The 13,265-nt window shown below is 41.5% G+C and overlaps 1 protein-coding gene across 7 annotated transcripts in view; it reads right to left on the bottom strand.

Moving 5' to 3' along the window:
• The window catches only part of CHST11 (carbohydrate sulfotransferase 11), a 275,311-nt gene that overhangs the window by 174,426 nt on the left and 87,620 nt on the right, over positions 1-13,265 (bottom strand). For 3 of the 7 annotated variants that reach the window (XM_061638901.1, XM_061638903.1, XM_061638906.1), the window contains exon 2: positions 2,472-2,557. The exons of 1 other annotated variant lie outside the window; for it this stretch is intronic. In XM_061638901.1, the coding sequence (XP_061494885.1) occupies positions 2,472-2,557 (86 nt within the window). Of the gene's footprint in view, positions 1-2,471; positions 2,558-3,481; positions 3,579-6,045; positions 6,067-13,265 lie in introns of those variants that run through there. 3 more of the 7 variants (XR_009764383.1, XM_061638900.1, XM_061638902.1) reach the window with 2 other exon arrangements.

Here is a 13,265-nt window from a genome sequence, read left to right as displayed (position 1 = left end):
AAGAGGAAAAGAAGGAAACTATATAGCAGTAAAACTGCATTCACCACTTGCAGAAGGACAGGAAACCTTCACATTCAGCTGGGTTGCAAAGAAGCTGGAATTAAGGTCCTCTTTAATGCACTTGTATGTTCTTATCTTACTTCATTACCTTTGGCAACAGGAACAGAAAACTCACAAGCACATACTGAATGTTTCCTAGCAAACCACAGAGGTGGTAAGTCAGACAGGTTAGACCTTACTTTCCTCACCAGTTGTTCCTTAAAAGTGTTTCAAGGTTTTATTATTTCCCCTTTTGGCAGGCTTACTTTCTTCCTGTTGAAAGTTTTATGTACACTTTCCAGTTAGCAACAGAGAGCCCAACTCACTCGTCTCAGGGCTATTGCCCTAGCTTCCTCAGTCTCAAGGAAAAATCACAACTCGTTTGAGTTTATTTTAGAAGCAGAAAATAAAAGGCATATTGAGAACAACTTTTGACATTCTCACGTTATGGCCAAAACATACAACTCTCAACCGTCACTGGCCCTTTCTGAAAATCCCAATTTCATCAGTGCAAACCTATTTTGCAAGGCCTACAATTTGCAAGTCCTCCTTCAAGCAGCATGTGAAATATTTAGTGCTTTGTTAAATCCAATGAGTGAGATTTATTAAGAGTCACTTCCTTTAATAGCTGACCGAGTTTCACAAAATATTATTCATTTCAGCATAAATGTGAAATAGGCAGCTGTTAAACCTTAATAAATATGTTTAATAGCTGGACTGCCATTCCTACGATCACCACCATCATCTACAATGGCAGCGTTTCCTCTCCATTGCTAACAGGAAATTATTTACTTATTTAAAATATTTATATCCCCTTCTTAATCCAGAGATATCAGGGAGGGTAACAATAGTTCAATAAAATCACAAAAGACATCAATAAAAGTCAAATGGCAGAGTGAACCTATCTCGCAGCAAAGTATCATTAACAATATCAAAAAGCCCATATAAAAAGCCATGCTTTAACTTGTCACCCAAATTACAATGGAAGGTTACATGCCAGCAAATGGAGGCTTGTTCGTGCTTGGGGCATATAGAAAAGGGGATTCATCCAGCAGCATTTCAAAACATACTGAAAACACATGCCTCCATGTGGTGAGCTAAAGCAACTTAGGCCAACTTGTGTATTCTGGATGCTTCTTCGCTATCTAAACAGAGATTGTTATTCCTGACAGCCAGTGTGGTGTAGTGGTTAGAGAGCTGGAGAACAACTTGAGAGACCAGAGTTCAGTCCTCACACAGTTGTGAATGCTTGCTGGGTGACCTTGGGCCAGTTACTGTCTCTCAGCCTAATGTACCTCACAGGATTGCTGTGAGGATAAAATGTGAGAGGGAAAACTATGTACACCAGCTTGAGCTCCTTAGAGGAGAGGTGGGATAGAAATGTAATAATAAATAAACAAAAGAAAAGAAATGTGTTTAATTGCAGTTAGCACTCGAACATTACTATAGAGAAGAAGCAGTTGAACTGACTGCTGGCTCACAAGTAGTCCAGCTAATAATCAGCCAGACTAGGAGGCACATTAATAAAGGTAGGGCTGATAAGAGGCCATCTTTCCAAGCCACCTCCTTCTAACTAGTACTCTCATTAATCCAAAAACATTATTCATAAGGCAGAAGTGACACGATACCCACACCATGAACAATATTCTCGTCACATAGAATTCAGTGACTAGATTAACTCAGATGATCAGTGCAGCTCTAGTAAGTGACAACTCTAGCATCACATGATCAAGAAAATACTCCCCCCTCCCATCACTTGTGAACCTCATATTTTCTGTATTTTTTTAAGAGGAGATATGCATAAACATATGTTTCCTTTTCGGTAATGTAATAAAAAAGATGGTTGATGCACTGCAGAACTCGTTTCTTGTGTAACTTATGAAGTGCCTGAATGTATTATATATATTTTCTTATTTTTACATCCCACCTTTCTTCCAACATGGAATCCAAGCTGGCATACATGTGACTTCCAGGAGGTCTCCCATCCAAGCATTGGCCAGACCCAGACTTGGCTTCAACAAAATGGTGGCCCCATGCGCCTTCATGCCATACCCTGGGATCAATACATGATGCCCATGTTTGTTTTCATGTTTTTTTAGGGGTCATTATTTCTATGGACTATACACAGCTGCAACATTCTGGCTACCTCCAATTCCTTCAAAACAATATCTAGAAAGAAAAACAGCATTAAAAGTCTTAAGGTATTCCAAAGCATGTGTGCATATGTGTTATCTCTTCCCTATTTCCCTATCCACGGGAGATAAGAATGCACTAGAGCTTTCAGATAAGCAAAATAACTATGCAAGGAAAGTGCATCACGTTTCTGCTGTCTTAATGCACTTCACTAGGAAGTAGGTTAGTTGTCAGGAAAATAATGGAGCAACACATATGGGATGTGTGAAGAACTAACGCTACATCCCTAGGCTGCTTACCTGGGTTGGATTGTAGAGTTCCTGCAATGGGCTTCTTGACCCCTTCCGGCAGCAGATGTCCATTCCAAATGGATTCCTACGTATCACTGATAGGAAATAAACTGAAATTAGTGTGGTTCTCAAAATATTACATTGTTGTTAAAGCATAATTAAAACAATTAAATAACTCGTTTCAGAAATGACACTGGATTTCTTAAAACAAAATCACCTGGTAGAAGAAAGATTTAACTGAGCAGATCTGTTTTTGTTTGTTTAAGTTATATCTTTTTATTTAAGAAGGAAATTCCTAAATCATACCATTGGTCCATCTAGCTCACTGCTGTCTACACCAGTGTTTTTCAGCCTGGGGTCCTCAGATGTTGTTGGACTACAATTCCCATGATCCCTTGACAGTAGCTAAGCTGGCTGGGGATGATGGGAGTTGTAGTCCAAGAATATCTGGGGGCCTACAGCTGAAGAACAGTGATCTACACTGACTGGCAGTGGCTCTCCAGGATTTCAGGCAGGAGCCTCTCAGTGCCCAACCTGGAGCTACCAGGGATTGAACTTCAGACCTTCTGCATGCAAGGCAGATGCTCTGCCACTGAGCTACAGCCCTTCAATACCACTGAGCTACAGCTACATAAAAAATATTTATTTTTGCTTAAACCACTTCTTAATACATTGTCAATGTCACAAATTACACACACACACCACATCGTCGCATCAAAACCAGTGGTAAAGTGGTAAATTTTAAAGTGTTCATCATGACAATCCCCAATGCTTCATTCCCAAGGAGAATTCAAAAATGCAGGCAACTATTGTGTCAATTCATATATACTCCCCAAAGAGAAACAGTAAATAACATAATTGCAAATTTATTAGGATCAGCTATCATGGAAATTGATTCTTGTAGAATAAATTCAACTTGCAAACACACTGAGTTTTGACAAAAGACCTTCAGACAGCTGAAATGCAAGCTTTAGCTTTCAATTAGAAACACAAACCATCTTGCAAAGAAATGTTGTTACCTGTGAAAGTGCTAGTGTGAAGTAGGAAAAAAGGAAGCAGCTTCTGTTTGATTTTATTCCTCCTTCTTAGACATCTATCTATGCTACTCTGCCACAACTGGAAAACACAAACAACTTATTATTATTTCATTCACTTGCCAGAGCAAGGAGAACCCATCCCCTGCCCTGTTCCCCGTGGCAGATGATGCCATCACTCTTGCTCTTCAAAAAGTCCTGAAGATATGCTCCCCCTCCACAACACCACAGATTAAAACTGAATAGAAGTTGAGCTGGTTTTGGTTTTACAGATCTTTTAATGGCATTTTACTAGCTCTAGCTTCTTAAATCTCCTAACAAAGTGTTGAGCATCATTCCCAGTGGAGGCTGGTCCATCAGGGCAAATGGGGCACAGCCCCACTCCCCTCGGTCTGCCCTCAGCCAGCTCCTGCCTGCCTTCTTACTTTCATCCAGTCCAGGGGATGGCACTGCCTGTCAGCTCCCTCCTCCATTGTCTCAATGTTGCCATTGTAGAATTCAGCAGAGAGGAGGATGGAGGGCAAAAGTAGAGTTGGCTCCACCTATTGTTGGCCTCCCTGCCTTTTGCTCTACCAGTCCCAATGGCCACCAACCACTACTGATCATCCCCATTTTACAAAGAAGATACCGAGTTTCAAGAAAGTGTGATCTGCCCAAGTCTGCAGAAAAGATAGGAAACGATCACATGGCAGCAGCCATTCCATCAGGCTGCTGCAGAGGAAGGGAAGAAAACCAGGGCTAATCCACTGGATCTGCTTAGATAATAGCCACCATTTCCTCTCCCTCTCCCTTAGCTGTCACCAAAAAGCAAATATTCCATCAGGCTGCAGCACTGGAAAAGCTGAGAAGCAGAGCAGCTCTATCAGCATAATTGAGAGACCAGCTCTGCCCCCTGAACTATTTCTACCCCTAAGTTAGCCATGTCCATTGATTTAAGTGGATCTACTCTGAGTATGACTAGCACTGGATTACAACCCTTTATTTATTTATTTACACACTTAACTAACTACCGGGGGAGGTTAGCCCCAGGTACCAAAATCACTTGGTTGGTGTATAGTACTATGCTCTTTGACTGGGAGCAGGAGTGCCATTTGCTGCTCTGTCTCAGGCAACAAAATATCTTGAGCCAGTCTTGAAGGCCCTGATTATGAACATTAATGACTGGGCAGGCTCCTGTGGGAGGAAGAGATAGTTCTTCAGACATTCAGACCCTGACCTTTAAAGGGCTTTAAAGGTTAGCACCAGCTCTCTAAAATATGCCACAGAAACAATTACATAAACAAATTGGGTCATTTTAAATGGTTATCACATGAAAATCTTTATGAAAACTGCAAAACATCTCCGCAGAGGTGAAACAGAACATACATCTTTTTTGTCGTGAAACGAAGAGAAATGTCTCTCTCCTAATCCAAATTAAAACATAAAAAAGTTAATTATCTACTGAAGGAACCTGCTGCTTTCCCCTCTAAGCAGAGAAAGGCTCCACAGCTTGGTGGTATCTCGAACGGCTCTAGTAAACAAACACACTAAATGATTTGATTTTCCTTCACAATTTAAAGTATTGGATATTACCGTGGGCTGTAATTTTAATTAACTTCTGAGGATTTTTCATCAAACAGCTCAATGGAGCAATTGCTTAAAATGTTGAATGTTAAACACATACAGGGTGGCAATCATTAATCTTCAGCATGACATATACAGGTACTGGGAACAAAAAGGTGTTCTGCAAGAAAACATTGCATTCCATCTTTAGTCTAGACCAGATTTGACCTCCCAAGCGTTAATTAGTATTTTAAGATAGAGCTGAAGTGAAATGCCTTCTTCAACGTCAATGTCCTTTTTGCATGCTGCAAAGTCGGATGGGGAATGCTTTGGTGGTTTCAGGTATAGCAGCACACACAGAAAGGTGGTATTCAATCCTAGTCCTATTAAGAGTAGACCTATTGAAGTTATGACTAAGGTTCATTAGTTTCAGTGGGTCTACTCTGAGTTGGATTTAGTGGAATACAACGCAAAGTTGGTGACAACTTACTAGCAGATGCAGTTATGCTTCTGGAAGTCCCAGCTGCCTCCAGGTAGGTGTCACTCCCCCTTCCCCTGTTGACAGGCTCCAGAGTGAAGGCATGAAGGATTGCCCTCATTCTAACAGACTTCACCATAATTCCATGTCGTCATTGTCATTAAGCCAATCAAAGTGGGGGCTACGGAGAATTACAACAGACCAGGAGGTGGTTTCAGAAAATCTTTCACCCCCTCTCTTTTGTGCACAGCAATTCTGCTCTATACTTCTGGTTTGAGGCAAACCACAGTTTACAGTTCAGAGGGACCACTAAGTGAGGATTACATCCTGGTTTTCTATCCTGGTTTGCAGGGCAAACAAAAACCATACTTTACCTATTCTGATACAACAGGTAAACAACAACCTATGACTTGCCTCAATCCAGGGTCGGAGGAATGAAACACATCATTAATTTAACACCAAACCATGGCTTGGTGTTATATCTAAACCAGCTCATATAAATCAAAACAAGAAATAAGCAAAACCTGACCTTCATTCTTGGCAACATCACAAGAGTGTAGTAAAAAGAGACGAGATGGCACTTCCACATTTCCAGGCGGGGCTTTAAATAAATGAATGGAAAAGCCAGTAGTTTACTCATAACCAGCAGCAACTTCTATAACCGTCTCACTAAACCCAAGTGCCTATCTGTACTTTAATGTATATGAGTTGTTAGTCTGAGAAACCTGCATCATGTGAATAAGAACAATCACTTTTTATGCTCAGAAACCTTTACCTATGTCTAATGAATACCTTCTTCAAAGTAGTAAGTTCCTGATGTTGTCCTTTGGCCCTTTAAGCACAGGAATTTTGAAGATCACTTACACTTATCTATGTATTTATGTTCAAATAGGTCTAGCCTTATTCAGGCACTCCACTTCTTGATTTAACATGAGGGGGAAAGTGACAATGAGCACACTAGCTCAGCCCCCCCCCATTGCCATCCCCATTGCCCTCTGTAAGATAGATGGCAAACTTCTGAAACAAGGAGCGTCCTGTACTCGTGGAGGTTCTCTGTGCAGTTTAGAAGCCTGCATTCTGAATCACGTGGGATCTTTCCACATAGCAACATAAGAAGCTGCCTTATACTGAGTCAGACCCACAGGTCCATCTAGCTCAGTACTGTCTACACTGACTGGCAGCAGCTCTCCAGGATTTGAGTCAGGAGTCTCTCCCAACCCTACCTGGAGATGCTGGGGATTGAACCTGGGACCTTCTGCATGCAAAGCAGATGCTCTACTATTGAGCTACGGCCCTTCCTCAAACCACCCTGCCATACTCACAGTCAAAGTAGCTAAAGGGTAAGCAAGTGTTGGTCCCAGGCTATGGTCTGAAGGCACATGAGGCCAGCACCACAGGGTCAGTTGTGGTCAGTGCCTGGACAGGAGACCGCCTGGGAACCATATGTAAGCCGCCTTGGGTTTCAATCATGAAAAGAAAGGCGGGGTAGAAATGTAATTAATAAATAAATTAGACAAGGATAGATGTTAAGAGATACCAAGAAATGTGCTCCTTAGCAACTGCAACGTTGGACTAGCTTGTAAATGTTATATAGCATAGTACTGTATAACATTTCGCTTATTTGTCTGACAAGTGGTGCTGTAACAATAACAAAGCAACTTCCTAAAGAGCCTCTCATCCCTTTTGCCTGCTTCAAGATAACACCCAGTGATGTTATATTGACATGCCCACTCACTAATTGGTAGGATTTCTATCGTAAAGTTTGATTTGCCCTCCTGCTACTTGGTAGCCTGATCTACCTGTGGTATTAAGTTGGCTTTTCTTCAAACACTTTTGGCAAAAGATTTTAATAAAGCTGAGCTACAGGTTTGAAGCGGAGCTTCTTGCATGCAAGAGATCAAGTCTTTGACAGCTTGGCTAAGTCAAGACTTGCATTTATTTTTTAGCCTTAAAAATATATAGTAGTGATCGGGGAACCTGTGGCACTCCATATGTTGACGGACTATGACTCCCATAATCTCTGACCATTGGTCATGCTGGCTGAGGGCGATGGGAGTTTGAGTTCTACAACCACTGGAATGCCACAGGGTCCCTGCACAAGCTCAGTTCAGTCACAATGGTAAACTATGGTTAAGGAAGGTTAGCCACAGTGATTGGTCAGCAAACCAGAATCTGAAATCAAGGTTTGAAAACCCTAGTTTGTGGGATGGTTTTGATGTCCAGGGTGACAAGCCTGTTAGCTACAGCTGTTGCTGTATTTCTAGAGATTGCTGCACTATAGAGATGGGAGTAAAGTTCTGACGCTGAACACTAAGAGCATGGAAACAGAGGCAGACAAGCACATCTAAACCTTGTTTTGCCTGCTGTATATTTCGAAGTTCAAATAGATGTGTGGGTTCCAATGATGGACAACATGTAGTTTGGTGTGAAGTCCAAAGTGAATCATAGAGTCTTGATTTTTTAAATTGTATCCCTAGAAATTATATGAATGAAATTAAACCTAAGCAGAACAATACATGACCCATTCTCAGTGCTATGCCTATGAGGATTTCAGTACACTTAAATTCCTTTCTGGAGAGATCTGGGTTCGACCTCCACTGGTGCCAACAAGGCCAAAATTGCACAGGAAAGTTGACTGTTGCTTTAAACAATGCCAGCTGCCTTGTGCTAAGTGAGAGCCTAGCCTTAATTTGCTCACTCTATTCCTCCCCACACCTCTGGCCAAGCACATCCCCACCCCTTTCATCTTCCACACCTAATAAGCCTTCCCCATAACTATTCCCTCCCCTTCCATGAAAAGAGGGAATGTGATACCTAGGGCAGCAAGTGACTAAAGGAGGAACAGACTTGACCTTTCATCTTACCTAAAGAAAGTCACTTCCCCAAAACAAATGCCTAGAATAAGGACAGGGAAACTGGGACCCTGCAGGTGTTGTTGGACTCCAGTTCCCATCATCTCTGTCCATTGGGCATGGTGACTGGGGCTGGAGTCTAACAACATCTGAAAGGCCACAGGTTCTCCATCCCCGGCCTAGCAAATTATAGGGCTCTGAAGAACAGGAAAAAAGCACTGCTGCTTTCTATCTCGTGAAATCTCAGAGTGTCAGGTACATTGAAGCAATAAGCTTGTCTAAAGTCTTTTGGCAGATCAGACAACAGAAGAATACAATGAAAAGATCCCTGAGCAAAGAGCAGAATTACAGTTTCTACCAACATAAGTACAGAAACAATAGTTTGACCTTTAGAATGCCAGGTTCTTACATTTCCCTTTGGAAACCCATTGAAACACAGCACATGTTCACATTTTCCAGGACTTTATGTGATTAGTTGAACCCACGAACTACTGGCTTTTTTACTCTACTTGGTAATGTTTTATTTGCATTGTTTATCCTGTCCTAAGTATTCCTTGTTTGTATCATAAATGTAAACAAATGTCAAGAATTTGCTTAAATTAAACTGCATCTCATCTTACTTTTCTAAAGAAACTTTAATATTTAATTTTTAATTACACAGATGCAAAACACAGTGACAAAATACCGTAATATCTTACTGCTTAAAACCGATGTATATGATTCACTTGTTGATTATATCTATGCTGAAGATGCCCATTTGCACCCTGTTTGAAGGAGAATATAAATCCTGCAGTGCAGCATTAAGAACATAATCAGTAAAGAAATAGCAGGTGATAATGAAAAGTAGAAGTCATTCAGATCAACGCTACTCTTATTAGTGATCTTAATGAAAGTAGCTCCTAGTAAGTATTGGATCAAAATCTAATGATGCTGGTTAATAGTTTTAAGAGTACTGGACAAAGTTTATTTTGCTTTCCATTGTGTCCACATACCATCTCTTTTATCCCAATGTTCCCTTTGCTCAAACAATTTACAGGCTTTTAAAACGATAAAAAACCCTGCAAAACCTATCTACCCAAGGCAAATATTTATTTATTTATTTATTTATTTATTGTATTTGTATACCGCCCCATAGCCAAAGCTCTCTGGGCGGTTTACAGTAACTAAATATGAAATCATGGTATCCACCAGAAGCAGTAATCCCTCTTTCAAACTACATTTTACTCTCACAGACTGTGTGCTACAGCACCACCATTGCTGATGGCCAGAGGATGGTACTACAGTTCCCATTTCAGCAGGGATGAGGTGACCCAGGTCTGTGCTATCCCAGCTATTCTGCCTAGCCGTGCATCACTCCTAATTGTAGCCCAGAACTATTCATAGTTTGAACAATTCATCTCTCAGGCACAGGCTGAATTTCTTGAATTGCTCTTCACTGTTTTGATTACATGCTTGCCTCTAAACCACCACCAGCCCTGACACATAGCTTTCCTCCACAAAGCAACTTCATCTTCCCCTGTGATTCATTAAGCCCTATTATTTTGCGGCTGGCCAAGCTTTGAGGTGTGTTACATTAAGCCTAAGACTTCAGCCTCTCTCTATTTATCCTCTGTCTGGAAACTACGCATGTTAGGAATTTTTTATTAAATGTCTGTCTAGCAGATTGCAGTTTGTTTTCATTTAAAATCAAGATCAAGAACCTTATACGTAAAAAGATAAACATTTGATGTGTGCTTCTGTTGCAGTATTTCCACAGGTGTATCTTCCACTAAGCTCACATCTTTTATGTTAAAGATTGTAAAATCTTTTTTGAGCTGCCCATTCAAATTATTGGTGTACCTTGTAAGTAAAAAGAAGAAGAAGAATATTGACATCATTGCATTTTTAAGGCCACAGGGATTAAATTATTTGGCCCTTCCACTTCTTAGGAATCAAGCTGAAACATAAATTGTATGTCCTAGGTTTTCTGTCATGACACATCCACACCATACATTAAAAGCACTATTATACCATTTTAGCAATCATAGCTTCCTCCAAGGAATCCTGGAAACTGTCATTTGTTAAAGGTGCTGAGAGAAGACCCCTTTTCCCCTCACGCAGCTACAATTCCCGAAGTGGTGTAACTATCTATCCTTCTTCCCAGGGAACTCTGGGAACTGTAGTTCTGTGAAAGGAACAGGGATCTCCTAACAACTCTCAACATCCTTAACAAACTACAATTCCCAGGAGTCTTTGGGAAGAAGCCATGCCTGTGAAAGTGGAGTAATACTGCTTTAAATGTATGGTGCAGATGTGGCCTCAGTTGCTGGTATATTGGTTAGTATGATGCATAGAGAGCATTCCCCTTCCTCTTTCCCCCTCCCCCCATAATTTCTCCCTTTCATTCACTGCAGGCTAGTTCTATATTGCTTCTTACTAGCACCATGTTATTTCTTAGCCAGAGGGAACCACAGAAATCTAAGTACCAGAAGTCAAAATGTTGAAATGGGTTTCTTTCAGAATTATTATCTGGGTATTTTAATCCTCAGAAGTAGCGGGGGGGGCTGTATAAAGATTTATTTTATTTTTATTTCACAAGAGTAGCCATGGGCAAGTCACCACCTCTGAGCTTACCCTTGGAGGAGCTATTAGGATACATGATAAGAGAATACCTGGAACACTGGGAGGGTTTGAGGAGATATTTCAGCAGAGGTTACATACCCATCTATCAGGGATCATGTGGCTGTACATTAAGCAGGATCCTAGGAAACTCCCAAGGTCTATATTGCTCTAAACTTCGATGCTTCTGGGGTGATACACTAAAACTAAACATACAATTTCTCCTTGATGTGTGTGCTCATCAGAAAGCTCCAGGTTATTTTTTATTACATTTTTACCCCACCTTTCCTCCAAAGAGCTTGGGGTGGTGAACAGAGTTCTCCCTGTTTCCCCCATTTTATCTTCACAAAAGCCCTGACAGGTAGGTCAGGCAGAGAGAGAGAGAAAGCATGGCTGGCCTCAGGTTACCCAATGAGCTTCAAGGTTGAGTCTGGCTTTAAACCTGGGTGTTTCCATCCTCATTGCATATTCTTCACCAGCTTTCCCCAATCTGGTTCCATCTCTATGTTTTGGACTACAACTCCCATTAGCACCAGCCACAGTGGCTAATGGTCAGAGAGGACGGGAGTTGTCATCCCAAAAAGCCCGGTGGGGAAGGTTGCTCTAAACACTAAGCTGCATTTCGTGATCTCCACATAGCGTACACAAGCAACAGTTTTGGTTTTCCTGAGACCAGAATCGTTGTCTCCAGCTCTGGACTGCAAAACAACTGACCTTACAAGCCAAACACAGCCTATGAGCTACAAAGGCCTTTCTGGAGCTGCAAAAACAGAGTAGGCTTTTTCCATTAACATGACAGGCCACAACGGTAGGATGGTTCAGCTTAGTGGTTCACAGTTATTAAGATTCTACAATGTTCGGCACTGTAAAAAAACTGAAACTAAAACAGGCCTTGCTAGGCTTAGAATGTGAAAGGTAGCTAAGAAGATTTGACTTGGGTCCAGGATCCCAGTTTCAAGACACAAAAAGGATGAACTCTTATACATACATACTTAGAGGTAAGCTGCAGTGAACTCAGTGGAGGTTACTTCTGATTGGAAAAGTACAGAATTGCACAAATAGCGTTTTCATAGCAGAATCAGTCCTTGGTTACTATTTGCATTTTGTGGGATCCAATCTCAGCACCCTACATTGGGCGGGAAATTAGGCCTTTTGCTGTAATCTTCCTTTATTTCTTAATCTCATTTTGTGGCCTACATGCTCTGAACAGCTATTTAAACAGAACACACATAGCTCACTCAAAAAGAGAAGAGAAGGAGGGTTTTAAAGAGAGGAACTGCACTGGTGACCTATAATTTTAAAGGCATCAGTCCAGAAGTGTGGGTAGAATGCAAAAAGATTGCTGCTGCAGCTGCATCCTGACTCACAGCACTTCGCTATTTCAAACAGATGTGCAGTCAAAATGAAACTGCAAGTCACTTCTGACATGTCAGGGCTTCTCAGGAATCAAACTGGAAGAGGGGGGACTGTGTTAGCAGTTTTTAACCCTACACTCATATCCTTACATACATATACATATGCATATTGTTATTACAAGAATGGGACAGTGTTATGTTTGGTTAAAAAACAACAACAAAAGCTAATGTTTGTGAATTTACAAATCAACTTTACCTATTCGTTCTTTTTTTGTAAGCTGCTCTGGGTACTTATTGCAAGACATAAATGCAAAGCAACCATACTTTAATATCTACAAGAGTTTGGTTCAAGCAAGGTTTTTTATAGGGGAAGAAAATCTAGACCAGAGGTGGGGAACCTCAGGACTGGGGGCGGGGGGTGAATGAGGTCCTCCAGGCCTCTTTCTGGCCCTCAGAACTCTCCCTAGGCCACATGCCCCCTCCCTATATTGCAAGTATTTTTGCAGGGCTGGAATATGTCGTTAACTCTAATAATGCATCATGCTTGGCTGGACGGAGGAAAGAGGGGGGGGTGCAGAAACTAGCCTACTGGGTCTGGCAACCAAGAGGTCTTCTGTATCTTTAAAAGTGGTGCAGGGGGGAGGGAGAATTCCACCTTGTGGTTTTTCCCATTGCAGTGTTGGAAGAACACCTGCACTTGGCTGACTTTCCCTTCTCCTAAAATACAGGGTCAGTCTCAGGCCATGAACCTGGCAACCCTAGTGTGCACACACACACACACACTACAGCAAATAGGTTGGCCATGTATCCTGCCTTACAGAAGACATTCCTCTGTTTGAAAGGCTATCCACTCCAAGTCTAGTTTAAAGGAAAAGAACCAGGCCTTGAAGTTGCCCATGAACAATTAGCAGCACTTGGCCAGCAGACTGAGCAGGCATACAAGT

Source organism: Rhineura floridana, chromosome 8, assembly GCF_030035675.1.
Source record: "Rhineura floridana isolate rRhiFlo1 chromosome 8, rRhiFlo1.hap2, whole genome shotgun sequence".
NCBI lineage: Eukaryota > Metazoa > Chordata > Lepidosauria > Squamata > Rhineuridae > Rhineura > Rhineura floridana.
Note: the sequence above shows the minus strand (reverse complement) of the source record. Positions and strands in the feature narration are given on the sequence as shown.